Genomic DNA, 27,951 nt, shown 5'->3' on the forward strand with positions numbered 1-27,951 from the left:
GAGTCTAAACTCGGGGGGGCGGAGCTAATCCTATAAAAAAGGCCGGGTCAAGGGCTCTGGGCGAGGGACTACAGCCCTCGGATGCTCAGGGGGCGGTGCCAAAGGCTCTGGGGGCGGGAATAGAACTTTAGCTCCCGCAGGATCCTAGGGGTGGAGCTAAGAGTCCCGGGGGCGGGTCTAGATCGAATAAACAAGGACTCCAAGAACTGGGCTAGAATAAGAGTTCCAGGGCGGAGCGAGTGGATATCAGGGCGGGTTTGAGACCCTAGGGGTCCGGCTCTAGTCTTGCAAAGGGGCTTTTGGGAAATGCACCAAAAGATTAGGGAGAAGGTTTTGGGGATGTGGGAGTGTCTTCCTCCACCCCATCTTCCTCAGAGCCGGGGGCTACGCTTCAGGCTGAAAAGCTGGGAAGGCCCTGCCCCTTCCAATCCTTCTGCATCCCTATTGGAGGAGGGCCCTGCGCGACAGGCTCTCATTGGTCCTGAACAGGCGAGGAGGGGGTCGAGAGAATACGCGCTGTTGTGGGCGGGACCAGACTGTACCGAAGGGGATCTCGGCGCAACCAATCCCAGCCCGAGGATTGTGTTGGGGAGCCTGGCAAGGGGTGTCCCGACCCCCCTTTCTGAACATCCTGGGGGATGACCCCGGTGCCAGGCCCGGCTCCGGCCGCCTGATGCCGGGCAGGCCGAGCCGGGGATGCTGGAACGAAGGGTGTTGCTATGGCAACGGGAGGCAGGGCCTGGGGGGGCGACCGGGCCCGGGCTGGGGCTGGGGGGGCTGGCGGTGGCTGTGGCGGGGCGATGGCGGAGCGCGGCCCGGCCTTCTGCGGCCTCTACGACACGTCCTCGCTGCTTCAATACTGCAACGGTGAGACCCCCTCCTCAGTTCTGACACCGGCCCGCTCAGGGCTGGACCCATCTCCTCCTGCCCCAACCTCCTCCTGCCAAGTGTCCGTCTTCGCCCCATGCTGAAGATCCCCTTTCTCTCCCAGAGGGATCCTGACCCCAGAGCAAGGTCCCTGATCCCCGAAGCCCTGATGAAGTCCCTCACCCACTTCCACCCTCCCCTTCTCCCAAGGTGGCTGGATGGAGAGAAGGGGGCAGAACCTTCAGGAGCTTGGGGTTGAAGGGGGCGGGGGGGGGGAGGCCTGGAGGTCTGGAGCTCTGCCCTCCCTCTCCCCTCTCGATCCCGTGGGACCCTCACCCTTCTCCCTGGCGGAGGGACAGACAGATTAGGGGGAGGATGGGATCTGGTGTCAGCTTGTTGGCTGGATGTAGGACCAGGTAGGACGACCAGAGGACTTTACCTCCACTGTACCCCCCAAATCCTCAGGACCCCCTCTCCCACCCATTATAATCACCCCTTCTCCCTAGACAAATGGGTATGATGCCAGAAGGACCATTGGTGGGTGTCAGGCCCAGATGAGGGGAGCTGGAGGCAGAGGGGAGGGCAGACTGGAGGAGAAGTGGGGGCTGGTCTCTGGGCAAAAAGGCTGAAGGTGGGGGAATGGGCAGGAGGCGCCAAAGACTTGAGTCATGGGCGGGGTGGGGTGGGGGATGGGGGGCAGGCCAAGGCCTCAGAATATACTGGCCTCTCTGGGTGGGGGCTGAAGGGCCAAGGCAAAAACTCCTCCATTCCCCTCAGAGGGCCCTGAGAAGGGACTATCTTCCAGTTTGAAGCCCCCTACCCTGGCCACACACTCCAGTGCCAGGGACCACTGGAGTTGGCAGAGGACCAGAATGCTCCTTGCATCTTCCTCTGCCCCTCTAAGAGGCGGAATGACAGGGTGCCCAAGCCTGGGTGGAGGATCTGTTCCGCTGCTGAAAGGCTGTGTGTGCATACACAAGTAACTCCACCTCTCTGGACCTCAATCCCCTTCCTCTTCAAATGGGTATAATACTGCAACTGTGAGTTGCCGGAGCGTTAAGTACCATCATAATAGTTAATTATATTCTGTATTCGCTGAGCACCCGAGCTGGGAAATGTGTTCAGTGTTTTCCACGAACAGCCTGCCACATGTGAGCTCACTACAACAGATCTCAGTGTGGGGGGGTATTAGTATTAATGGTAAGTGAGAGGGGGCTCAGCGAGAGGTGATGGCCCCTCACCTATTGGCTGTGTGACATTTGGCGAGTCTTTGCACACTACCCAGACCTCCGTTCTGTTTCCTCCTTTGCAAAACGTGATGCTGACAGGATTCCCTCTTCTTAGGAGTTCCGAGTCCTGACAGCGCTCCCCCTCCCACCTCGGGAGGCCCCCACCTTCCACTGCAGGTCCGGCAGTGGGTGGGGGGCAGGGCGGGCGAGGCCTGGCAGACGATTGGGCCGCGGGGGGAGGGAGGGGAGGGACGGACGGCTGCACTGCGGAGCCCAGCGGCCGGGTGGGGCGGCCCACAGACGCGGGATGGCAGTTGCGACCTCTACGCCCCGTCTCTGTTAATGCTACCACCTTTACTTTCACCCGGCTGGGAGCCAGGGCGTCCTCGGTTGTGGCCAGCAATGAGTCTGGGTATGAGTGGTCTGGGAGGGAAGAGCGGAGGCGGACCATCTCGGTCCTCCGCCCTCCCACTTTTGGAAAATGGGCGATGGGGGGCGCGGTGGAGGAGTTATTTGGCGGTACCTATGGGATGGAGAGGAGAGGGAGAGCCGAATCTGGGGCGTGGGGTGTAGAAGCGAAATAAAGGAAGGGAACAGAAGAGAGAAGCTCCAGCTGGGAAGAGAGTTTGGGTGTCAGATCCCCGCCCGCCTCTCCCTCCCGTGGGTCTCCTGGGTCTGCGATGCGCTACCTGCAACCCCCAAGTCCGCCGCCAGGGGCCGCAGAAACTTTGTCCTTGCGGCGGGCTCTGGGGTCGAACCCCTTGGTAAGCAGAGAGCGCGAAGGGGAGAAGACCAGGCGTGATCTTTTGGCTGGGAAAGTCTTAGAAACAGAGAGGGAGCATTAGCACCCGCGATGAAATGTTGAGATTCGTCAGAGAATGTTGGAGATCAATTCTAGAACGTTGATGTCACTAGGAATAAGTTGGTGTCACTCTTAAAATGTCGATATCACTCACAGATATTTAGCATCTTAGTCATAGAATCTTAAAACCAGAGTCGAGAGGCTCTTGATTCGTAGAATCTTAGAAGGTAAGAGAGGAAGGGACTTCCCTAAGGTCACACCTCCAGGGCGCTGCGGCAGAGAGGAGCGTGGGGGCAAGAGCTGAGAGCGGTGGGGATTTCCTCCCCCTCTGAGCCATCTTCCTTGGCTCATCTCCAAGCGTGCCAGGCCCCGGTTGTGGGAGAGGAAGGGGGAGTGGCTGGCCTCCCTTAGACCCGGGGAGGAGAAAGTGGCACATGGCGCGTTGGAGCGCCTGGGTGACCCCAGCAGCTAGCGCTTCCCGGCCTTCCAGATGATAATTTGTCGGGCACGAGCGGCATGGAGGTGGACGACCGCGTGTCGGCGCTGGAGCAGCGGCTGCAGCTGCAGGAAGACGAGCTGGCGGTCCTAAAGGCGGCGCTGGCGGACGCGCTGAGGCGCCTGCGGGCATGCGAAGAGCAGGGCGCTGCGCTGCGCGCGCGGGGCACCCCCAAGGGCCGGGCGCCTCCGCGCCTGGGCACCACAGCCTCGGGTATCTTCTCCAGATTGGAGGGGTGAGATGGGGGGGGGACCAGGGCACGGATCTCACACTCACCTTCTATCCTCTAACCCTTCCCCTCCAGTGTGTCAGCTCTTGAAAGGCCTTCCCACCAGGACGCCCCTCAATGGCTCAGGACCACCGCGGCGCGTGGGCGGCTATGCCACGTCCCCATCTTCCCCCAAGAAGGAGGCAACCTCCGGGCGCAGGTAAGGCACGGAAGCCGGGATCCCCCAAACCTCCTCCAAGAAGGAGGCTGCTTTTACGGAGAGGGATGGACTCATGCGCCCGAACTCCAGCGGTGGAAGGTGCGGGGACGTTCTCTCAGCCTCCCGCACTCGCCCGCTGGCCTCTCAGGCTCCACCCTAACTGTGTGCTCTCCCTTCGCAGTGCCCGCCGCTACTTGTCACCAGAGCGCCTCGCCTCCGTGCGCCGAGAGGACCCCCGAAGCCGCACCACATCCTCTAGCAGCAATTGTAGCGCCAAAAAGGAAGGGTAGGTGTCCGAGGCGGGGTCATGTCACAGAGAGTGGGGCCAGCACCCCGGATGGGCATGGAGAAAGATGGGGAAGTTAGGGCGATGCCCTAGGCCACGAGGTGATAACCCAGAGCGGGGTCATCTGGTTCAGAATGCGAGGGCAGTGCCCGGGGTTGGGAGGGACCAATCTTGAGAGAGCGTGGCGAAGCGGAAGGCCTGGAAAGGCGGAGCCAACATTCAGGGGCGTGGTCAAAGACTTAAGGGGCTGGGCTAGAACCTAGGAGCCGTGGACTGTCAGGGTCTCCCGGGTGTGACAGTAGAAATCAGGGAGGAGCCAGGTTTGTGGGCGTGGCTATTAAGGTAAAGGAAAGTCCTTGCTGAGTCTCAGGGTTGGGGCCAGGGCGGAAGCCTCGGAGGAGTTTCAGCAGGGAATTGGGGGAATCAGAGGGAGGGGCGTGATTGGCATTTGAGGGCGTGGCCAGAGTGTTAGCCTGGGTGGAATCAGACCTGGGGTGGGAGGGGTCCCTGGGGTTGTGACCCGCTGGGGGCGTGTCAGGTGCAAGTAGCGGGGCCGAGCCGAGCCTGGGGCACCGCGTGGCGAAAGTGGGCGTGGCTGGAGGGCTGGGCGGGGCCACTGGTAGGCGTGGTCAAATCTCAGGGGGCGGGGTCAAGAGAGTGGATCACGTGGAAGTGGTCGTGGTCAGAATGCATGGAGAGACCACAGGCGGAGAGGAGGGCCCCGGGGGTGCGGTCAGTTATCAAAAGACTGAGTCAGGGGCAGGATCGGAAGGAGAGGTGGGTGTGATCAGAATGTTGGGCGTGGTCAACTCCCCGGAGGCGTGGCCATACTGAAGGTCTGGGCGGAGCAAAAACCCAAGGGTGGAGTCACGGTGCAGTGGGCGTGGTCAGGGCTTGGGGGCCGGACTAAGGAGGGACTGGGGTCAAAAACCACACATTTCAACCCCACTCAAATAATAGCAAATACGTACATAGCGCTATGTGCTAGGCACTACTCCAGCCACTTTACATCAATTAGCCAACTCAACCCTCGCAAACACCCCGGGAGGTACGTACTTTTATTATCCCCATTTTTCAAAAGAGGAAACGGAGGCAGAGGTTGGGCAATTTGTCCCCACTGCGAGGAAGCGGCCGAGCTGGGGTTTGAACTCAGGCGGACACGCCCCCGAGTCCAGGTTCTCAAACGACGCTCTCCCCCAGCCCCCAAAAAGAGCCTGGTCTCAGGACCCCACAGCTCGGGACCTGAGACCGCGTGGCCAGCCGGCTCCCGGGGTCAGCCGCGGAGGGCGGGGCAGGGCGCGGCGGCGCGGGCACCTCCCAGGGCCGGAAGCGGCGGAGCTGGCCCCGGCTCCACCCCCGGCCCCGAAGCTCCGCCGGCCGCCGCCATGAGTAGCTTTGGACCGGGGTGAGACCCTCTCGCAGACCCCCTCCTTCCCGCACTCCCGGAGCCTGGATCCCAGGTCTCCCCGGTCTCCAGAGACCCAGGCCGGCGAACCTCAGCCCTTTCCGCCGGCGGAGGGACTGTGGAGACACGCCCCTTCCCTTGCAGCTTGCAGTGTGGGGCACTGGGGGACTGGGGGGCGGGGAGCGATGGGAGAGCCGTGCCGATTAGGAGGGAGGGGACCCTCATGACTCCCCTCTTCCAGGACTGCGTCCCTGCCACTTCGTGCTGTGTGATCCTTGGCGTTCACTGCCTCTCTGGGCCTGTGTCTTAGGCTCTTCAAGATCAACCGAGCAAAGCACACGGCCTGCAGAGAGGCAGCGCTGCGCTCCTTACGCGGCCCCCCTTATTCAGCAGACACCTCGGGGAGCAGTGGGGTGGGGGAGCCCTTTCTCCCCTTTTCTGACCTGCCTGCTAATTAGGGCGCTTTTTTTTTTTTTTTGGTCCTTTCCGGACAGCAAAACCAAAGAAGTTATCTTCAGCATGGGTGAGTGAGGAGAGGGGGAGGGGCTGGCAGCTGGAGGTCGGGAGACCTGGCCATTTAGCCGTCGCCTCTTTGCCTCAGTTTCCCCACCTATTTTTTTTTTTTTTTAACTGAAGCCTGAAGGGGAGAGGAAATAGGGATGGGGGCTGGGGTCAGCGCCTGAACTCTGGGGCGTGTCCCAGCAGAGGAGGGCTCCGTGAAGATGTTCCTGAGGGGCCGCCCCGTGCTCATGCTGATCCCGGACGAGCTGGCGCCCACCTACAGCCTGGACACGCGCTCGGAGCCGCCTTCCAGCCGCCTCAAGCTGCACTGGGTGTATCCTTCTGGTTCAGACCCTTCCTCCCCGCCCCCGCCACCACCCCCGCCGCCCCCCCTCCCGGTCAAGAGGGGACAGAAGTCCTTCTGGTGTGGGGCTTCAGCAGGAGGGTGGGGAAGGTCCTTGTATCACTGCCCAGGCCTCGGTGGCTTGCGGGGTCAAGACTCCTCCTGGACTCAGGAGGGTGCAGAGGAAGGGGGTTGGCTGAAATGACCTTTTCGGATTCATTTAAGCAGCAAATGTTTGCTGAGCTCTTTCCGTATGTCATATTCTCTTCTGCGTGCGAGCTGTGTTCTGGGAGATCCATGATGACACAGAAGCCCGCGATTAAACAAACAAGATAATTTCAGTTAGTAATAAATGGTGGGAATACAGTAACCGAAGCTTGCGGGAGGCGAGTCACTGGGTTTCTCTGAGGAGAGGGCTTTGGAGCTGAGAATTGAGTAATTAGGAGCCAGCATAGAAAGAACTAGAAAGAGAATGTTCCAGACAGAGAGTGTGGCAGGTACAAAGGCTCTGTGGCCAGAGGGAGCTTGGTGTGTTTGAGAAACAGAAGAAGTTGGTAATGGTTAAGAACCCCGTCCTGGAGCCTGGCAGAAGTGGGTTGAAACCTCAGCGTGGCATCTGGCTGGCTGTGTGACCCTGGGCAAGTCACCTTGCCTCTCTGTGCCTCAGTTGCCTCCTCTGTAAAATGGGTGTCATGCTCGCAGATTCACGGGCCTGTGAGACCATGCGTCAAGATGCTGAGCTCATAATCTGTGCTCCATAAACAGTGATTGATAAGATCCTAACTAATCGTCATGGGGCACTTATATGCCGGGCGCTGCTCTAAATTCTTTCACGTATAAATATGATGAATAATAGGATCCTTCTCTTTTCTAGAATTGGGCATGTGTTTTTGCCACCAGTGGCCTCTGACAGCTCTCTGAAGCCTGCAGGTTGGGAATTATCACCCTCACTTTCCAGATGAGGAAAGCGAGGCCGAGAGTGGGGACAGAGCCCTCTCCTGGGGAGTCAGAGCGGATCTGAGGCAAGAACTCTGACTCTGGGCCCAAAGCCTTTTCCACAAAGCCCACTGTGGCTTGGGCTCGGCCTCCTAGGGACCTAGGCCCTGTCCTCTTCTCTTGGCCTTGGTTTCCACTCTGGAGCAGGCAAGGATGTTGGAGCCCAGAGCTTCTTCGAGGGAGCTGGAAATATTCACGAGAATCAACGAACACCAAGCCGTCATGCTGGGCTGCATCAGATGACAGACAGCGGACACTTCAGAAGTCAGGGCGGGCCTCAGGTTTCCCAGGTCTAAGATGACTATGGCTGGAGCCATTTCTACGGGGTCAGGATACCCCTGTTGACACGCATTCAAATATTTTCTGAATGTCTGGAGCCAAAGGCTGGGCACCCAGTTGTCACCATGACAGGGTCTGCCCACCTCGGGCTCACAGTCCGGTGTAGGGACGGGCTTCTTGACAGGGACAACACACAGTGGGCAGGGCTGGGACCGGGGAACCCCGAGGGGGCAGCTGAGCCAGCCTGGGGGTCAGGGAGGGCTTCCCAGAGGAGGATTCTAGCAGTGAACAGAACAACCCAGTCTGGGCCACCGTGGAATTCAGTCTCAGTGGCGAATAGGGACAGTTAACTAACTGACTAGATGGTTACTAAGTGGGGTGAGTCCACTTAGTGGAGGAAGCAAGCCCGAGGGCTGCTCTGAGGAGTCATAGCTGAGAAGGGGGGCAGGTAGAGTGTACTAGGCAGAGGAAGGTTAGGGCAAGACCTGGGGTGGGGGTAATGACCTTGGCATTTTGAGGCACTCTAAGATCAGAGAGCAAGGGAGGGCAGGAGCCCTGCCGAGGCTAGGGAGGGGCCAACCAGGCCAGTGGGAGGAGCTTGGACTTTCTCTGACGGCACTAGGGAGCCACGGAAGGTTCTAAATGCGGGGGCAGAGGGGGGAGAGTCAGCCATTCCTTCAACAGATACTGATACTGAATTCATATGTCTGCTGTCCACCAGGCTCTGATCTGGGCGCAGGGGATCCAGCAGTGAACAAAATGGACAAAGATCCCTGCCCTCATGGAGCAGACATTCTAGATGGGGAGACAGATAATAAGTTAAACAGCATGTGGGATGCTGATGTGTGCATTGCAGAAATATGAAGGGGACTGGAGGAGGGGGCAGTGAGGGTGCATGAGTTTGCAGTTTTAAACAGCTCGGGCAGGGGAGGCCTCTCGGAGGAGCTGACCAGAGACCTGAAGGAGGTGAGGAGCCATGGAGAGGTGAGGAGGAGGAATACTTAGGTGGAGGGAACAGCAGGTGCAAAGGCCCTGAGGTCAGAACAGGGAGGAGGCTGGTGTAACTGGAGCTGAGCGAGGAACCACGGCCCAGATCAGGCCAGGCCTCGTGCCTGGGCTTTTGCAACGACTATGACTTTTGCTTTAAGTGAGATGGGACCCTTGGGAAGCTTCTGAGCTGTCTTGGTGTTAAGAAGTTTTAACAAAATCCTTCTGGGGGGAGGGGGCGGACAGGAGGTTATATTCATTCTCTGTGGCTGATGTAACAAATTACCACGAACTTGATGGCTTAAAACCACAGAAAAATCTTTTCTCACAATTCTAGAGGCCAGAAATCCCAAGTCAGGGTGTTGGCAGGGCCACGCTCCCCCCAGAGGCTCAGAGGGAGAATTGGTAACACGTCTGTCTCCTAGCTTTTCGTGGCGGCCGGCAACCCTTGGCATTCTTTGGCTTGTCGCCGCTTCAGTCCATTCTCTGCCTGTCTTCACTTGGCCTTCTCCACCCTGTGTCATGTCTTTTCCTCTCTGTCTCTTAAAAGGACACTTGGGGGCCAGCCTGGTGGCGTAGTGGTTAAGTTTACACGCTCTGCTTTGGTGGCCCAGGGTTTGTGGGTTCGGGTCCCAGGTGCCGACTTACACGCCGCTCATCAAGCCATGCTGTGGTGGCGTCCCACGTGCAAAATAGAGGAAGATGGGCACAGATGTTAGCTCAGCAACAGTCTTCCTCAAGCAAAAAGAGGAAGGTTGGCAATAGATGTTAGCTCAGGGCCAATCTTCCTTACCATAAAAAAAAAAATAAAAAGGACACCTGTCATTGGATTTAGAGCCCACCCATATAGTCCAGGATGATCTCATCTTGAGATCCTTAATTACATCTTCAGGCTCTTTTCCAAGCAGGGTCACATTTACAGGTCCCGAGGGTTGGAACATATTTTGGTGGACATATTTTTGGGGGTACCATCATTCAGCCCCCCTCAAGTGTAGGAGTGGAAGGAGGAAAACCTAGCTCCGATGACCTTGTTGAGTCTGGTCGTCCATCAGCACGTGCGATGCAAAACAGGCTCCTTAACCGGCCTGGGCATCTCCAGCTATGGCTACCGCGGCCGAGACTGCCGGGCCAATCTTTACCTGCTGCCCACGGGGGAGATAGTGTACTTTGTGGCCTCCGTGGCCGTGCTGTACAGCGTGGAGGAGCAGAGGCAGCGGCACTACCTGGGGCACAACGATGACATCAAGTGGTGAGGCCTGGGAGGGGACGCCAGAGAGCTCCGGATGCTGTTAGGGGCGGTGGGGCTCAGCCTACAGGCTGAATTCAGGGGAGACAATGTGGACTGACCATCAATACGTCAAACGCCGGGGGATTCACTCAAATGCCTGGAGTTTTCACTTCATTTGGAAACTCCGAGCTGGCACCCTAGATGGTCCCGCAGCCTGTTGGAGCCCTGTCGTGGCCACCCTTTCAGTGGCCACAGTCTCCTGGCCACCATTTGTAGTACAGGCCTGCGCCCCGTGGGCATTTGAATTAGAGACCCCAGGCCTGAGTCTTGCTTCTGAGCCCTGGTACCCAGAGAATATCCCCTTATTGCTACTGAAGGACTAAGTAACTGTTGATCGACTAAATAACTCACTCAGCCAACTTGTGGCATGAATAACCAGGCATCCCGATCGTGGCCTGCTGCCGGAGGGGTCCCTCCCTCCCTGAGCCCTGCCCATCTGGCCTCTCTCTCCTCAGCCTGGCTGTCCACCCGGATATGGTCACCATCGCCACTGGACAAGTGGCGGGCACCACCAAGGAGGGGAAGGTAACAGAGTGGAGGCAGCAGGACCTGGGATGGGATATCGGGGGCCAGGCAGCTGGGCCCCCCAGGAAACAGGCTTTTTTCTCTTTCCTGCAGCCGCTGCCACCCCACGTGCGCATCTGGGACTCAGTTTCCCTCTCCACCTTGCACGTGCTGGGCCTGGGGGTGTTTGACAGAGCCGTGTGCTGTGTGGGCTTTTCCAAATCCGTAAGTGCCATGCCAGCCCTCACCCGCCCCTTTGGGATGGAGGCCACGCCTTCCTTGTGACGTCATGGGCGCAGGCCACGCCCCCTCCCAGGGCTCCATCTGTTGGTTGTTCCCAAAGTCCTCAGTGATCCCCTTCGATCCGTTCGTGGGGTCACGTTAGTTTTCGCACCACCTTTCCTCCTGGAAGGGTCCTTATCCCTTAGGCATTTTGAAGCCGCGCTGTTCCTTGCACGGTCTCAGATGGGTGTTGGCGGGACGCGGAGCTAAGTACAGAAATCCAGAGTAAGCCTTTAGGAATTTGTCGAGAAGTCTGACATTCCCGCAACGTCCACGTGTGTGATTGGTGGGTTTTAAAAAACAAAAATCAGATTTTGGCATTTTTATCATATTTTACCCAAGTATTGGTCTGCAACGGATCGGCGAATAAAAACAACCCCCCACAGATAGTTTACGCAGCAGAGCCTCGCTGGCTTTCTGAGGCCTAGGGAGACATCTCAGAGCTTTGGGGGGAAAAAGCTATTTTTTGCCAAAGTTCGTCGGGGGGCGTGGGGGGGGGGAGTAAAAACCCTGCGAAATCAAAAGTAACCTGGGCTTCACTAAAGGTGTAAAAAAATTATGGCGACTTTATTATTTCATTTCCTACACATAAAAGTCCTTCCATATGAAAATGAAGATTCGATGCTCTCAGCGAGAATTCCTGACTGTGTGATGGCTGCAGAGAAATTGTAGCTGAGGGTCAGTTAGATGAATTTCTTAGGGACGAGTCATTTCCAAGGGAAAATTAGAAAAAACCCTCTAAAATGTGGGTATGGCCCCTGGATGGGGGCCAGGGCCTTTGAAAGTCTTCAAACAGGCCTGAGTGGCGGATGCCCCAGCGGGCAAGGTGTTGGGAGGGGATGGATCCTGACCCACTTGCCCCTCTTCTCCCCTTCTCTCCTCCCAGAATGGAGGCAACCTGCTCTGTGCGGTGGATGAATCCAACGACCACATGCTGTCCGTGTGGGACTGGGCCAAGGAGGCCAAAGTGGTGGATGGCAAGGTGGGGTGACCGTTCTCATCCCCTCTCCTTGGGGTGCCCCTGTGGGACTGGCCGGATCTCAGAGGTTAAGAGTCTGGAATCAGATAGACCCACATTCGAGTCCTGGCTTTGCTGTTTGCTGGCTGTGTGACTTTGGGCAAGTGGCTTGCCCTCTCTGAGCCTTGGTTGCCTCATCTGTAAGTTGGGGTTAATGGTAGCATCTTCCTGGTAGGGCCTTGGCTTTGATGTTGGGAAACGGGGTGGGTGACCTGCGTCTACAGAAGTGTTTCTATGAGTTGGCTGCCAATTCTACGGCCCTCTGATGTCTAGACAGACCTTGACTTGCATGTCTGGGTGGTGGCTTATTTCACAGATGAGGAACCTGAGCCATGGTAGAGGGGAGAGCTCCTTCCCCAAGGTCACACGCCCCTTCTGGGCGAGGGGGAGGAGACCCAGGTTCTGGAACGGGGCCGTGGTTTGGGGAGAGAGAAGTGGTTGAGAGGCTGGGCTCTGGCGCCAGACCTAGGTGAGTTGATTCTGGACATGACTCTTACCTGGCTGTGTGGCCTTAGGCAAGTGACTTTCCCTCTCTGAGCCTCATTTCTTTATCTGTCATAGGGAGGTACTAATGAGCCTCCCCTCACAGGGTACTGTGGGGTTAAAGGAGTTAATGGATGTAAAGAGCTTAGCCCAGTGCTTGGTGCAGAGTCGGGCTCTCCAAGTGTCTGCTGTTATGTTGATGAAGAAGGCAATAATGCTTTGCTGGCTGGCCCTGCCTCCCATACCTTAGTTTGCTCATATAGGAAACATACAGGCAGGTAGAGTGTGCAGTGCACAACCCACACAGCTGTACAGGGCAATCCTCCACCGGGTGGGTGTGGTGGCCCCCCCTGGTGGCTTTGAGGTCCTCATTCAGAATCTCCCCACTCCCCAAAGTGCTCCAACGAGGCCGTGCTGGTGGCCACCTTTCACCCCACAGACCCCACCTCGCTCATCACCTGCGGGAAGTCTCACATCTACTTCTGGAGCCTGGAGGGAGGCAGCCTAAGCAAGCGGCAGGGCCTCTTTGAGGTGAGTGCCAGAGCTGTGGGGACAGGCTGGCCCTGAAGGAGGCAGGCAGGGACACCCGGGCAGACAGCCAGATGCCCCAGAGGGTCCGAGAGGCTGGGGATTGTGGGGATGCTGAGATGTCGCCCCTGGGGCTCAGCTTCCTTGTTCATTCCGGGAGGATGATCCTCTTAAGTCTTCGAGGTTGTGAGGACCAATGGGATGAAGAGCTAGCAGCTCCTAGCAGATAGTAGATGCTCAGTGCACGGGTGCTGAGGTTGTTGATATTATGGATAAACACAGAGAGTCAGAGGCCAGCTGCCCGAGAGAGACGGGCACCGAGACAGAGAATCTGAGCGGGATGCAGACGGCCTGGGAGGGGAGACGCAGGGGCACCTCAGACGGGGCTCCCGCTGCCTTTGGTGAGAGTTGGGGCTTCCACCCCAAAAAGAGGGGCCCTGAGAAGACCAGGCGCAGACAGAGATGAAACAGAGACACCGAGAAGCGGAGTGGGGGCAGGAAGGGGACCTAGAGAGAGACCGAAGACAGAGAGGGGAGGAGAGAGGGCGGGGCAGAGGGAGGGAGCCCAAAGGGAAGACAGCAGGGGAAACCGAGGACAGAGAGGGAGACAGAGTGAGGGAGGAGAGAGAGGAGGCGGGACGTGGTCCAGGGCTGGGAAAGGGAGAGAGGATGGTCAGAAACTCTAGGCGACGCCAACGCTCCATGGAGGTGGGCTGCAGATGGCGGTGCTCCACACAGGGCCTCACCCGGAAGCGTGCAGGGGGCCGCTGGACCACAGTCCTGGAGGATGGATGGGCACTGGGTGGCCACTCTCTTCAGTGACACCTTCTTCTCCCCCACCATAGAAACACGAGAAACCGAAGTACGTGCTGTGTGTGACGTTTTTGGAGGGCGGCGATGTGGTCACCGGGGACTCTGGGGGGAACCTCTATGTCTGGGGCAAAGGTCAGTGTCACCCCACCTGTGTCGTCCCGAACCCCCTTTGGCTCTGGCCCCCTTCCTCTGACCCTGCCGCTGTGGAATGCGTGATAAAACAGGCTACATCTTTCCTTGTCCAGTTCCGACCTCGCCTTCAAGGCTCCGCTCCAGTGTCCCAGCCCCATGAAACCTTTACTTATTGCCCACCCTTGTCCTCTGCCAACCGAAGGTTGGGGATCCAGTTTGAATTGCAAATGAGTGGGTTAACCCCGTTGTGGATGGCTAGATGGAAAGGTTGTTTGTCCCAGAGCAATGAATGAATGAATAAGGGAATGAATGAAGGAAAGGGTTGTCCTGTCAGTGGATGGTGGAATGGGTAAATGAGTGTGCTGCCCTCCTTCATGGGGGATGGTTCGGTAATGGATAACTGAATGAATGAATGGTGGGCCCCTAATGGATGACTTTGAGAATGAATGAATAGGTCGTTTCCCAGGCAGAGGATGAATGAATGAATGAATGGTTAGCTCAACCAATGGATTCATGTGTTGTGAAGAATGGATTGTCCCAGGAAGTACATTGATTACTGAATGAATATATGAGTTGATTGGCTTCCCAATGGATGGATGAGCAAATGAATGAATGGTTGTCCCAACCAATGGATGAATGGGTTGTCCCAGCCAAGGCTCATGGGAGCAATAAAACTTGCCCCCGCCTTTGGGTGAATTGTAAATAAAGGAATGAATGGGTTGTCCCAGCCGGTGGACAGTGGGAAGAAATGAGTGCGTTTTTGGGCCTGAGTACTTTTGCTTTTGCGTACTTTATGCTCCTTCTTCAAGGCTGGACCGAATATTATTCCCATTTCACAGATGAAAAACATTGGGTCCAGAGAAGGGAAATGACCCAGACCCAGCAAGAGGCTGAGCTGGGCGGAGTCAGGGCGCTTGGTTTTTCAGGCCACCTGCCCCGCCGCACACGGGTTTATGGGAGACAGGCCTGAGCCAGGTGTCGCTCCGTGGCCTTGGGGAAAGTCTTGCCCCCTCTGGGCCTCAATTTCCTGCCTGTTAACTGTGGGGGAGGCAGGAATTAGCTGTAAGTACCAGTTCTCCAGACCTGGAGGAGCTCGGCACCCTGGGGGGTTCCCCCAGGCAGGGGCAGGGGGAGAGGAGTGGGTTTGGGGTTTGGACAGGCCTGGGTCCGGGTCTCAGCAGTGCTGCGTGCCCTCCATGGGGCCATCAGAGAGTCACATGCCTTCTGAGACTCAGTTGCCCCATCTGGAATATGGGTATAAGATCACTACCTCCTTCACAGGGTTGCTTTGAGCTTTCCTTGAGATCAGACCGCTGAGAATAAGCTCAGAATAATTGGCAGTCTGTCTTTCCCAGAAGCCTGTAAGGCCCCTGAGGGCAGAGACTGGCTCTGATTCATTTCCGCAGCCCCTGTCCCACCAGTGGGTCCAGCCTGGGGGCTTTGGGGAGTTGGATGGGCGGGTGGCTCGTAGGGGGACAAGATGGTGTCTGTACACGTGGCATCGCATCTCAGTCTTCAAGGATGGCAGCTAAAGAGGGATGCTGCTTCCCGCCTCCGAGTCCCTGCCCCGCCCCCCTCCCTGGTCTGGCGCCCTTCGCTCTGGTCCCCTCCAATTCTGGTTCTTCTCAGAACCCAGGGTAACTCTAACCCTGTCCTTCCCCTGCCCAATCCGTCCTTCCTTCCGGTTCCCTCAAGACAAGGTCCAAGTTCCTCACCGAGGCATCAAGCCCCTGCGGGGTCTGGCCCTGCCTTCTCTCGCCCCTTGCGTGTTACACTTAGTCACACCCGATTTCTTTTTGTTCCCTAAATAATCCATGCTCCCTCCTACTCTCTGCCCTTAGCGCACATTGTTCCTTCTGCCTGGAACACTTTTCTGCCCTCTGTTGTCCTAGCCAGCTCTTACTTAACCTTCAGATCCTTGCTCAGCTGTCTCCTCTGCCAGGAAGCCCTCCCTGACTCACCAGGCTGGGTGCCTTCTCTAGGGTCCCACAGTCAGTCTCCTGGGTTTTCCCATCCCAGCCCCAACCACCTTGGGTTGTCACGGAGTGGTAGTGGGTCTGTCTCCGCAAGTGGACTGTGAGCCCCAGGAGGGAACTGATCTGAGGTTGTCTTGGTCACCAGTGTGTCGCCATTATCACCCAGCATGAGGCTGGGCCCAGAGTAAATGCTAGTTAAGTAACTGTTGATTGGATGGGTTAATGGGTGAATGAACGGATAGGTAGACTGACAGATGAGTGGATACGTGGGTGAATGGGCAGAAGGATGGGAAAATCGATGGAAAATGGGTGGATGTTTGGATAGAAGGATGGATGACTGGGTAGTCAGATGAAAGACAGAATGAATGGATGAGAAGTGGATTGATGGTGAATGGATGGGTGGATGGATAGATGTTAGTTTAGATGGCTTAGCGGAAGGGTGGTAGGGTGTTGGAGTAGATGGGTGGTGGATGGTTGGCTGGGTGAGTGGAAGGGTGGATAGAAGAATGGAAAGGTAGGTGAATGGCTGGATGTGGGCCCGAGCGTTTGAGCTGCTTTTGGGGGTCAGTACAGGGCAGCTTCCCCATGCTGACCCCCCCCCCCGGCGACCCCGCAGGTGGCAACCGCATCACACAGGCGGTGCTGGGCGCCCACGATGGCGGCGTCTTTGGGCTCTGCGCCCTGCGGGACGGGACGCTGGTGTCCGGAGGGGGCCGTGATCGACGAGTGGTCCTCTGGGGATCCGACTACAGCAAGCTGCAGGAGGTGGAGGTGAGGAGGGGGAGAGGCTCATATGAAGGTGAGGACACCTCCCCACATCCCACTGGGGCCCCTAATGCTGACCCTCCCCTCCCTGGCATGTTACCCCCACCCCCATGTGCGTCCTACGCTCATCTGCCCGCCCTCTCCCCTCTGGCCCACCCAGGTCCCGGAGGACTTCGGCCCTGTCCGCACTGTGGCAGAGGGCCGGGAAGACACCCTGTACGTGGGGACCACCCGCAACTCCATCCTGCAGGGCTCCATCCACACTGGCTTCTCGCTGCTCATCCAGGTGAGCAGCTCTCCTGCACTCGCCCCCCTGCCTCCCCAGCCATCTTTCCTCTTCCCGGCACCATCCATCCGTCCTTTCTTCCCACTCCCACGTCCCCTCCCCTCCCTGCCCCATCCCTTTTCCTCTGGCCTGGCAAACGCCACTGGTCTTCCCTTTACGTGCTCCCGCTCCATCACCCCACCCTGACCCAGGACCCCTCCCAGAACTGCCAGCAATGGGTTAACTGCCAGCATAGCAGGGGGTCCCCAGGCGCTGCCCCTGCCCTTCTGATCAGGGCGGTGTCCATTGCTGTTGGGAAGTGCCCTGGGAGGTTGTCACACAGGCCACATACACCTCAGGCCACGCACCTCCCAGGTCTCCAGCTCCCGGGATCTGGGAAGGTCCTCTGGAGTCCTCCCTCCTGTGTGCCAAAACCCTACCCCCACCCAGTTAAAAACCCACCTACCAATAGGCAGTATAGTATGGTGGTCAGGAGTATGGATTCTAGAGCGTGACTGCCTGGGATCAAATCACAGCCCTGTCATTCACCATTAGCTGTGTGATTTAGGCAAGTGAGTAACCTCTCTGTGCCTCTATGAAATGGGAGAATAACAAACCAACCTCATGGGGTTTTAGGAGGATTTCCTGAGTCGGTTCGTATGCAGCAACGGTGCCTGGCACAGAGTAAGCGCTCAAAACCTCTTGGCCCAGATGACTCATTGCTTCTTGGTCCCTGTTCCTTCACGGCCGCCATGAATTTTCCCTCATATGGATTAGAGGAAATCAGGGCTGCTACCTTTAGATCCTGTTCTGGCTCTAGATTCTGTGGAGGAAGACAAAGAAAAACAAGGGCTGGAAGGAATTTCCAGGTGTCCCAAGAAGGGACCTAAGAGACCCCTAATAAGATCACCAATACTCTATCTTATTAAGTATATTATTAATATAGTGACATGTTATTAGAATTACATTAATTAGTAACATTAATTATTATGCTACTATAAATCATACTCATATTGATGATTGATGTTATTTATTATTTATTAATTAATAATAGGTTATTAATAATAGCCACTTCCATTTTGTGAGCAGCGTCACTACCAGCCTCATACACTTTCTGTCCATGGTTTGCGTGAGCACAACCCCGCCATGGGACATGTACACTGATCAGGCCCATTTTACAGAGGATTAAACTGAGGCTGCAGGGAGCAGTTGCCTGCCTAGGTGACGGTAACAGCCAGAGAGCTGAGGTCAGACCTGCCAGGCTGACTACCCACCTCGGGGGTCCCACAGCCTTCTTGGGGGCACCATCTGGCCCCCAAGCTCAGGCTGCTCCCCACCATGCTCTCTTGCCTCCCGCTGTGCAGCCTGGAGGGCGGAGGCTGGGGGGAGGGGCACCATTTGCCTGGAGCCACACTCTGTGGGTGGCCTCCTTCAGACACTGGGGAAGGGGTCTTCCCTGGGTCACCTGTGGGGCAGGATGTGTGGCTGGCGCTGGTCCCGCACGGCTTTCTGCCATCAGGCGCGTGGGGAAAGGGCCTGGGTAGGCGGTCTCCATGCTGCCGTCTCCCCTTTCCGCCAGGGCCATGTGGAGGAGCTGTGGGGCCTGGCCGCGCACCCCAGCCAGGCACAGTTTGTGACGTGCGGGCAGGATAAGCTGGTGCATCTGTGGAGTGCAGAGTCCCACCAGCCCCTGTGGAGCAGGAGCATTGAGGTAAGGGGACAAGGGACTCGACATACCCTTTGAACAGCACAGAACAGAACATGTCAGGACTCCAGGCATCAACACGACACAACCGACTGGCCCGCGGCCTCCGCCACAGGCAGGAGGGCGGGGAGTCAGGAACCACTCCGTTCAAGAAAATGCTATTGTCATAGCTGCACTCAGGAAACAGGAAGCTGTGGCTGCTTGAACTGTTGGCTCCAGCGACACTGCCTCATACATGTGGCTATTCAAACTTAAATTAACTTGAAAACATAAATAGAATTAAAAATTCAGTTCCTCAGTTGCACTAGCCACATTTCAAGGGCTTGGCCGCCACATGTGGCCAGTGGCTACCATATTGGAAAGTGCAGGCATAGAACATCTCCAGCATCGCAGAAGGTTCTATGGGACTATTTTGCTTTAAAGTGACCCAATATTGGCCACATATGCGCTAGCCAAGAACAGATACTCTGTGCCCTTGCCTTTGTGTGCACGAGGCTAGTGACGGCTCCTGGGGTGCTGGCATAGCAAGTCTCATTGCTTTCACAACCAAACTGGTCGGTAGAAGTGGCAGGGGTGGGGCTTCTGCCTTCTGCAGGGCACAAAAGCACAGCTGACTGTTGGACCCAAATCACAGTGGAACCCGAGCTGCAAGGGATTCTGGGCAGTGTAGTTTTTAAGCTCCCTGCCTGTGCAGCATGGGAAGGGCCGTTAGAAGGTCAGTCCACCGTATCCCCCACACCACCTTGTGAGGCTTTGCTCCAGGAATCCCTCCAGGGTTCCCTCTGCTCCTGGAACACTTGATGGCCTTTGGACTTCTGTGAATCGCGATGGTAGACCCTGGAAATGGTTAGGGCCATGTATATAATCCTCATCCTGGCTCTCTTAATTGAGCACCTACGATATGCCAGGCCCTGAGCTCAGCACAGCACTTCTCTAGTCTGCTGGGGCATTGGGATCCCCTGGGAGTCGTTAGAAACACAGAATCCTGAGACCCAGGCACAGAGAGTCAGATTCAGGAGGTCTGAGTTTGGGACCGGAAGTCTGCCGTTTGTAATGAGCTCCCTCAGGTTAATCTGATTCCGGGGCTCTGTGGATCACACCCAGAAAAACTCGTTTAGCACTTTCCCTGCGTTGTCCTTTTAACTTCTCCCCACAGCCTCCACTTGGCAGTAGGAAATCCTGGAAAGTGTTGATCCCCATTTGCTAGATAAGGCAATTGAGGCAGACAGGGAAAGTAGTTTGATGTCATATAACTAGAAAATGCCAGAGCCACAGTCTGAATCCAGGTCTGATTCCATGATCCTCTATTGCCTGAGAACCAAGATGCCCCCCAAATTTAAAATTGGGTAATACCCAGTGCTGCGTATTCAATAAAAATGTGGGGAAACAGGCACTCGGGCATGCCTGGTGCTAAGCTGATATGCTTTTATGGAAAGCAAATTGGCATTAGATATCAAGTCTTAAAAATATGGCTACTCTGTGTCCCAATAGTCTTGCTTCTAGAAAATTACCTAAGGAAACCATTTTGGATGAATCAAGTGGTGGGAATTTAGAGAAGGCGCAGGAAAGGATCCAAAATCAACAGTGGCAGCAGGAATGTTTTCCCTTTGAGCGGCGTGTTTAAGGAAAGGGGGATGGTTTCCAGGGTGTCTGGGGCAGTGCGTTCCTGGAGGGCAGCTGCGGGAGGTAAGAGGCCTCATGCCAGGCTGAGAGTTGGCTCTGAGGCAGGGGAGTGGCCAGATGGATGGGGGACCCCAGCTCTCAGCGCCGGCTCTTCTCTCCCTCCTCAGGACCCCGCCCGCTCTGCTGGCTTCCACCCCAGTGGCTCTGTCCTGGCGGTGGGCACAGTCACTGGCAGGTAAAGCTGAGGAAGGCATGTGGGGAGGGCGTCTCTGCTCCCCGGGGACTGTCCCTTGACCACACCCTCTTCCCTCCTGCCCCAAAGCCCACAGAGAACATTAATTAGGTTCTGACTGTTTACTGGGCCTTCATCTCCCAACATTCCCCTGGAGTCAGCCTCCCTCCCAAATCACTTCTGAGCTCCTTCCTTCAGGCCCGAGATGGCCACCCTTCTCTACCAGATCCATTCACCCCTCCTCCCCCAACCACGCCCTCTCCTTAAAGATGGCTGCTGCTGGACACGGAGACCCATGACCTGGTGGCTATCCACACAGATGGCAACGAACAGATCTCCGTGGTCAGCTTCTCTCCAGGTAAGGGGCTGGGCCCGGGACCCTGGAGAGGCCAGGTAGGGGAACTGAGGCTCAGAGTTACTGGCAGGGGGAAGGGGCAGAGCCTCTGCGGCAAGACCTGGGGGTGGCACCGGGACTCGAGCAGGGATGGAGCTTGGAACTGCTGAAGAGTCGGGGATAGTGGGGGGCTGAAGCTGAGAAAGGAGGGCGCGGAGCCTGGGTGCCTCCTCATAGCCCCCCTCCCCCTCCCCCAGACGGGGCGTACCTGGCCGTGGGCTCCCACGACAACTTGGTGTACGTGTACACGGTGGACCAGGGCGGCCGCAAGGTCAGCCGCCTGGGCAAGTGCTCGGTGAGTGGGCAGTGGCCCCCAGCCTGCGCCGCCACCCGGTCTAGGGGATGCAGAATTAACCAATTTTCTACCTCAAGGGAGCACAGCTTCAAGACTCTACTGACTCTGCCCTGATCACATCAAGGAGTCTTAGCCCCGCCCACACATGTCCCCCTGCCCCTCCCCCGTGTCCTAAGCCCGCCTCCTTGTGTGGCCCCGCCCCATGGATCCTAAGCCCGCCCCTTCGTGTAGCCCCACCCCCTCACGTTCTAAGTGGACCCTCTGTGTGGCCCAGCCCCTGGCATTCAAAGCCCACCCCTCTGTGTGTAGCTCCGCCCACATGTCCTGAACTCCCGTGTGTTCTAAGCCCTTTTGTCTAGCCCCGCCCATCAGTCCGGCCCCGCCCCCCGTAGTCTGGCCCCGCCCCGTGCTCCAAGACTTGTGTATCCTTTAGCCCCCGTGTGTTCTCACCGTGCCTCTGTATTTTGCCTTCCACCCTTCCTGATCTAGTCCAGTCCCCTCCAGCTCTAACTCCACCCCTTCCCTCTCCCAGGGCCATTCCAGCTTTATTACCCACCTGGATTGGGCCCATGACAGCAGCTGCTTTGTCACCAATTCTGGGGACTACGAGATTCTGTACTGTGAGTTCTCCGAGACCCAAAGGCGTTCCTCCCTCAGCCTCCCTATTTTTGTTTTTTTTTTTGAGGAAGATTAGCCCTGAGCTAACTACTGCCAATCCTCCTCTTTTTGCTGAGGAAGACTGGCCCTGATCCCATCTTCCTCCACTTTTTTTTATACGTAGGACGCCTACCACAACATGGCTTTTGCCAAGTGGTGCCATGTCCGAACCCGGGATCTGAACCGCGAGCCCCAGGCCGCCGAGAAGTGGAACGTGGGAACTTAACCACTGTGCCACCGGGCTGGCCCCTCAGCCTCCCTATTTGCATGTGCGATTTGCAGAGAATTCCCTGAATTCTGGGAGGGGAGGCGGGGGCTTCAAGTCTCTCTCCTCTGGTTATCTGGCTATTCTGATTGGTTGGTCTCCTGGCTTCTGTTTTCCTCCGTGATGGACCCCACTTGTAATTAATTCCTCCCCTTCCTGGTTGGAGGGGTGAGCTAAGCAGATGCTCCTGCTCAGTACCTGGGGTGTCGCGGCTCAGGATCGTGCCCCTCAGCCAGTCTGCAGAGGTGGAATAAGCTCTGGGACCCTGGCCTCCTGTTTCGGACCTCAGCATCCGTTGTCTGTGCAATGGAAGGGTTGAGTCAGTAGTTCTTTCCACTCTGAAATCCTCCCCTCATTTTCTGCCACAGGGGACCCGGCCACCTGTAAGCAGATCACTAGTACAGATGCTGTGAGGAACATGGAGTGGGCCACGGCTACTTGTGTCCTCGGGTTTGGGGTGTTTGGTAAGTTCTGGAATGAGGAAGGTCCCACTGAAGACAGGAGTTCCAAGAAACATCCCTGACTGGTGGTTTTCACATTCTCTTGTTGATTACCTCCAGGACAGGAAACTCACTTCCTTACCCATGTGGGTAATATTTGTGTAAGAGGAAAGGGTAGAGTGAGGTGACTGCTCAGGTCCCTTGGAGCTGTAATGAAATGAGACCAAATGGGTGGTGACACTTGGCGCAGAGAGACTCACACTGCCAGTATCCCAGCCACCCATTCATTCAGGCATCAATGCAATCAACACATACTCCCTGAAACCTCCGTGCCCAGCCTTGGGCTAGGCAGTGCTGGGACACCGTGGTGACCATGACAGCCCTGGCTCTGCCATCCTGGGCCTTACAGTCCAGTGGAAAAGACAGATCTGTCCCTAGACAACCCAATTGTAGACCGGGCTGGGACAAGGAAGGCCAGAGGGGGCATGTGGCTCAGCCTGGGAGGGAGTCAGGGCGGGCTTCCTGGAGGAAGGGACATGCAAGCTGGACCTGGAGGATGAGGAAATACATTCTCCCTCTCTACACAAAGGGAATAATAGCACGTGCAAGAGCCCAGAGGTGACGCAGAGCTTGGCATTTGGAGCAATGCAGGAAGGCAGGATGGCTCAATTATTGCAGAGTTCAAGGGGAGCACTGATGAGGTTGAGGCTGGAGCAGTGGGGGGGACCAGGCCAGGCAGAGCTTGGCAGTCATCGTGAGAAGCCTGGGCTTTCTCCTGAGGCCACAGGGAACCATGGAAAGGTTTTGAGCAGTTGAGGGACACAATAAGATGTGCATTTGGTTCCAACTCTCAATCCTGGCTAGAGATGGGCTCGGTGAGATGAAGGCTGGGGTGCTGGGGCTGGGGCCTGTTCGCATCGGGGGGGTCCCTGGCCCCAGCTGACATCTTACCACCCCCTACTCCCCATCTTGCCCACAGGGATCTGGTCCGAGGGAGCCGATGGCACCGACATCAACGCTGTGGCCCGCTCCCACGATGGGAAGTTGCTGGTTTCAGCTGATGACTTTGGCAAAGTCCACCTGTTTAGTTACCCCTGCTGTCAGCCTCGAGTGAGTCCTTCTGGGGGGCTGCAGGGTGGAGGTAACAAGCAGGCAAGATTGAGGCAGCCCTCTCTCGGCCTTAGTTTCCCCATCTGTACAGGAGGGCGGTGGTTTGATCCCAAGGGTCTTTCTTAACCTGAAAGTTGATGAATTTCATAATCTGTAGTGCTAAAGCTCTGAGCGTCGGCAATTCTGGGATCTTCGGTTCTTTGACCCTTATTAACTCAAGACATATTTATTGAGCACCTACTGTGTGCCTGGGCGCAGGGGAGGCAGTGGTGAACAAGACAGACGACCTCCTTTCACTTTTTGTTCCCTATCGCAGGCCTCCAGCCACAAATACGGCGGACACAGCAGCCATGTGACGAATGTGGCCTTCTTGTGGGATGACAGCGTGGTCCTGACCACGGGGGGCAAGGACACCAGTGTGCTGCAGTGGCGGGTGGTCTGAAGTGGGGGTGGTGGTCCCAGGGACATGGGGCCAGAGTTGAGGCAGGTGGTAGGGCTGGAATTCTATTTTCGGGAGATGTCTATTGCCGAGTAGAGTAATATATACCCAGAGTATATCTATAGCAGAGGGGGTTATGGGGGCGGGAGGGTGGACTGACAGAAGTCTCTATTTATCAGGGTGGGAAGAGGGGTCACATTGCTTTGGGAGAGCCCTTAGGGTGTTTGATTTGGGTGTTTTTTAAGTTTATTATTTTGTATCATCCAGAAATAAAGACACGAGCACTGAAGTGGGATGTCTGGATCTGTGTATGTGGTGTGTCCATACACTGAGTGTGTCTACAAACAAATGTGTATGAGGAAGGTGTGTGTGTGTATTCCAGTGTCTGTGATGAGGGACCATGACTATTTAGGTCTTTGTTGGTCTTTAAGCTTGACAGAAACCAAGTTTGCTGGAACTTAGGCCAAAAGAGAACTAAATTGGCCCACTTTGCCAAACAAGGAAGGATAGACGTGTCTCTGGGCTTCAGGGCCATCGAACCAAGGTTTTGAGGGCAGCCAGGGTCCTCTATACCTTCTCTGACCTTCTGCAAGTCAGCATTTTTCTCAGGGACCAGCCTTCATTCTCCACACCACAGAAACATGGCGCCCAGCAGCTTCAAAGCTCATATCAACCAGCCTTCGGCCCCCAGTTCAAAAATCCCAGGGAAGGGGCTGGCCTGGTGGCGCAGCGGTTCAGTTCACACATTCTGCTTCTCGGTATCCCGCGTGCGGACATGGCACCACTTGGCACACCATGCTGTGGTAGGTGTCCCACATATAAAGTAGAGGAAGATGGGCATGGATGTTAGCTCAGGGCCAGTCTTCCTCAGCAAAAAAGAGGAGGACTGGTAGTAGTTAGCTCAGGGCTAATCTTCCTCAAAAAAAAAAAAAAATCCCGGGGAAGGGCTGTGATTGATCCATCTGCACATCAATCAACTTGTCCTGCTGGTTGGTCTCCTGTGATTGGCTCCACTTGGGTGAAGACCAGCCCTGGACCAATGATGGTGGCCAGGGAGATGGGATCACGTAAAAAGATGGAAACCTTCACCTGAACCACAAGGTTGAAAGAGGGCAAGGAAAGTTTTCGGAGAAGTGGGCTGATGACACAATAGACAGCTGGGAGATGGAGTATGAGGATCTGGGTAGCAAGAGACAGAAACCCAGCTCCATCCAGCCTAAACAAAAAGAACTTGCAGGTCGTGGAACTAGGAAGTGCAGGAGGGGCCCTGCTGGATTCAGGGGGCTCACACGTGGTCATCGGGGTCCTCTTCTTGGGGATTTCTCAACTTAGTATCTGTAACCTTGAGCAAATTTTTAACTTTAACTTTTTATTGATATTTAACATAGATGCAGAGAAGTACACTCATCGTAAATGTATAATCTGCTGAATTCACACAGACCCCATCCACGCAGCCAGCTCCCAGATGGAGAAACAGAATATCCTAGCCCCCGCCAAAAGCCCCTTTGTGACCCCTCCCAGTCATTGGGCCCCACAGTAGCCACTACCCTTACTTCTCACCCCACAGAATGGTTTTATCCATTTTTGTACTTTAAATCACAGGTGGGCAAACTTTTTGTAAAGAGTCAGTAAATATTTTAGCCTTTGTGAGCCACCCAGTCTCTGTCCCCAACGGACTTTGACGTTGTCATGTGAAAGCAACCGTAAGCATATGAAAATGAGCTTGTGTTCCAATAAAACTATTTATGGACACTGAAATTTGAATTTCTCATTTTCACAGTGTCACAAAATACTGGTGTCTTGATTTCTGTTGGGCCACTTCAGAATGTAAAACCATCTTAGCTCAGCTGCCATACAAAGACAGGCTGTAGACAGGATTTGGCCCACAGTGGTGGCTTGCCCACTTTTGCTTTAAATAGATGGAATCATAGATTATGAACTCTTTTGGGTCTGGCTTCTCCCTGTGAGCGAGTTTCTTAGCCTCAGTTTCCCCATGTATAAAGTAGAAGTTAATAGCACCTCCCTCATAGGAGTACCGTGAAAACGGAATGACTTAAGTATATGCAAAAGCACTTAGGACGGTGCCTGGCACTTAACAAGCTCTCTATAAACGTTAGCTGATCATTTTTACACGATTCAGAACACAGACGCCACAGTCGCAAGCATTCCGCCTGGCCACGTGGTAACATCAAAGCAAGAGGATGCCTTTCTCCCCTAGCCCTCAAGTGTCTCCAGGAGGAATCTGATTGGCTCAGCTTGGATCACGTGGCCACCCTTGAACCAATCTCTGTGGCCCAGGAAATGGGGTCATCTGATTGGCCGGCCTGGGTGACCTGCCCGCCCTTCTGGTTAGGGTACCATTTCTGGGACTGACAGCCCCTCCTCCACCTCTCTGAGTGGGCGGGGGAGTTCCCCCAAAGGAAAGAGGGTGGGAAAATGTGGAGCCGGAGATGGAGGGTGCCAGCCACCTCCGCACGTGCGTGTCAGGGTGGGTGACAATGCTTCCGAGAGTCTAACGATTCCTGTTCCCATTATCTGTTGCTTCAGGACCAAACCACTCCATGACAAATGGCTTAAAACAATAACCAATTGATTTCTTATCACTCATGGTTGGGTGTCATCCATTGATCCCTTGATGGAAATTTGGGTTGTATCCACCTTCTGTTACTGTGAATAATGCTGCTGTGAACATTCTCGTACAAGGCTCTGTGCCAGACATGCGTGCTCACTTCTCTCGGGCACATACCTGGGAGTGGAATTGCTGGGCCATGGGGTAATTCTATGTTTAACTCTTTCGAGGAAACTGTGGTTTTATTTACACAACTTTGAAATGGTGATAGACTCAGAGCAAGTTGCCAAGGAGTATGGAGAGGTCCCCCGTACCCTTCATCCAGCTCCCCCCAGTGGTAACATCTTGTACAGCTATAGTACAATACCCAGACTAAGAAAGGGACACTGGCAAGTCTGCAGACCTTACTCACGTCACTGGTTTTACATGTTGTGGTTTGTGTGGGTGTGTGCGCGCGCAGTTCAATGCAATTTTATCACGTGTGTGGGGTTTTTTTTAATGGAGATTCCAGAAGAGGTTAGAAACTCCCTTTTCTTTCCAGCGTATCCTCAAGCATAGCCACCGTCTGTAGATATATTTGTTCTCTGGTCTTTGGCTAGTTGACAAGCCCTAATAAGTGCCATAAGTTCTGCCATCTGGGCTGATTTTAGCTCAGGTAGTGGACTATATCCTAAAGGAGACCTTATATTAATGATAGGATATCCTGCGTGGTAGCCGCCAGCTTCAGTTTTGAGGTATTAGAGAAAATCCCAGGCAAACAGAACCAGGAGGATGTGTGTGTGCGTGTATGATACATATATATAAACACAGAGAAAGAGAGAGGTTTATTTTTTCTTTGTATTTTTTTGTGAGGAAGATTGGCCCTGAGCTAACATCTGTGCCAATCTTTGTCTATTTTGTATGTGGGACGCTGCCACAGCGTGGCTTGATGAGCGGTGTGTATAGGTTTGCACCCGGGATACAAACCCACAAACCCCAGGCCACCGAAGTCGAGGACGCATACTCAACCACTGAGCGGTGGCTCCCCTCGCCTTTTTTTTTTTATGTTTCAGGCACTGAGTTTTTTTTCCCTATTCTCTAGTTCAGTAGTTCTCAAACTGGAAGGAGCGTTAGAATCACCTGCAGGCATTGTTCTAATGAAAAGGCAGCTCCACCTGACCCCACATCCAGTGTTTCTCATTCAGTGAGTCTGGGGTGGGGCGTGAGAATTCGCATTTCCAGAGTTCTCAGTGATGCTGATGCCTCGAGGACCGCACTTTGAGAGGCAGCGCGCTAAGAGAAATAGCATAAGGGAGCAAACATGTAGTATTTTTCCGGACAGACCAATACACAAGAATTTTGTAGAACGTTACACGCTTGTGTTTCCTTTCCTTGTCTCAACTCTACAGATGATCTCTTGAGATGGGAAGCTCAGAGACTTGCGATTTCAGAAGGACAACTTATCAAGCGCATCTCTTCCCAAGGGAGGGAAAAATTATAGCAGGAGAAACCTGTGAACCCCCCATTAGCCAGCAAGGAGGATGGGCCACGAGTGTCCAGGAACAGCTGT

The 27,951-nt window shown here is 55.4% G+C and overlaps 1 protein-coding gene across 3 annotated transcripts; it reads left to right on the plus strand.

The window, feature by feature from the left end:
* The first annotated feature begins 762 nt into the window (after positions 1-762).
* Positions 763-23,991, plus strand: EML2 (EMAP like 2). Of its 3 annotated transcripts, XM_046683939.1 has the most exons (22): positions 763-867; positions 3,389-3,607; positions 3,699-3,822; positions 4,004-4,108; positions 6,008-6,036; positions 6,216-6,348; positions 9,719-9,868; positions 10,363-10,432; positions 10,526-10,636; positions 11,580-11,675; positions 12,591-12,725; positions 13,568-13,667; positions 16,260-16,414; positions 16,569-16,694; positions 18,253-18,384; positions 20,169-20,236; positions 20,503-20,591; positions 20,825-20,922; positions 21,455-21,542; positions 22,213-22,308; positions 23,264-23,394; positions 23,711-23,991. In XM_046683939.1, exons 1-22 carry the CDS (start codon positions 801-803, stop codon positions 23,834-23,836), a joined length of 2,448 nt encoding a protein of 815 aa, XP_046539895.1. In that variant the 5' UTR covers positions 763-800; the 3' UTR covers positions 23,837-23,991. The 3 variants fall into 3 exon arrangements, with proteins under 3 accessions (XP_046539895.1, XP_046539897.1, XP_046539896.1); XM_046683941.1 differs by lacking the exons at positions 763-867; positions 3,389-3,607; positions 3,699-3,822; positions 4,004-4,108 and adding an exon at positions 5,411-5,513 and having other exon boundaries at positions 6,219-6,348; positions 23,711-23,987; XM_046683940.1 differs by lacking the exons at positions 763-867; positions 3,389-3,607; positions 3,699-3,822; positions 4,004-4,108 and adding an exon at positions 5,479-5,513 and having other exon boundaries at positions 23,711-23,987.
* Positions 23,992-27,951: the final 3,960 nt, after the last annotated feature.

Source organism: Equus quagga, chromosome 13 (genome assembly GCF_021613505.1).
Source record: "Equus quagga isolate Etosha38 chromosome 13, UCLA_HA_Equagga_1.0, whole genome shotgun sequence".
Classification (NCBI taxonomy): Eukaryota; Metazoa; Chordata; class Mammalia; order Perissodactyla; family Equidae; genus Equus; species Equus quagga.

What these genes read in the sequence shown, in the direction of transcription:
- EML2 (XM_046683939.1), top strand. Translation starts at nt 801, where the DNA reads ATGGCGGAGCGCGGCCCGGCCTTCTGCGGCCTCTACGACACGTCCTCG. An exon ending in TGTGGAGCAGGAGCATTGAG is followed by an intron (nt 18,385 to 20,168) that starts GTAAGGGGACAA and finishes CTCCCTCCTCAG; the next exon opens with GACCCCGCCCGCTCTGCTGG. An exon ending in CCTCGGGTTTGGGGTGTTTG is followed by an intron (nt 22,309 to 23,263) that starts GTAAGTTCTGGA and finishes TCTTGCCCACAG; the next exon opens with GGATCTGGTCCGAGGGAGCC.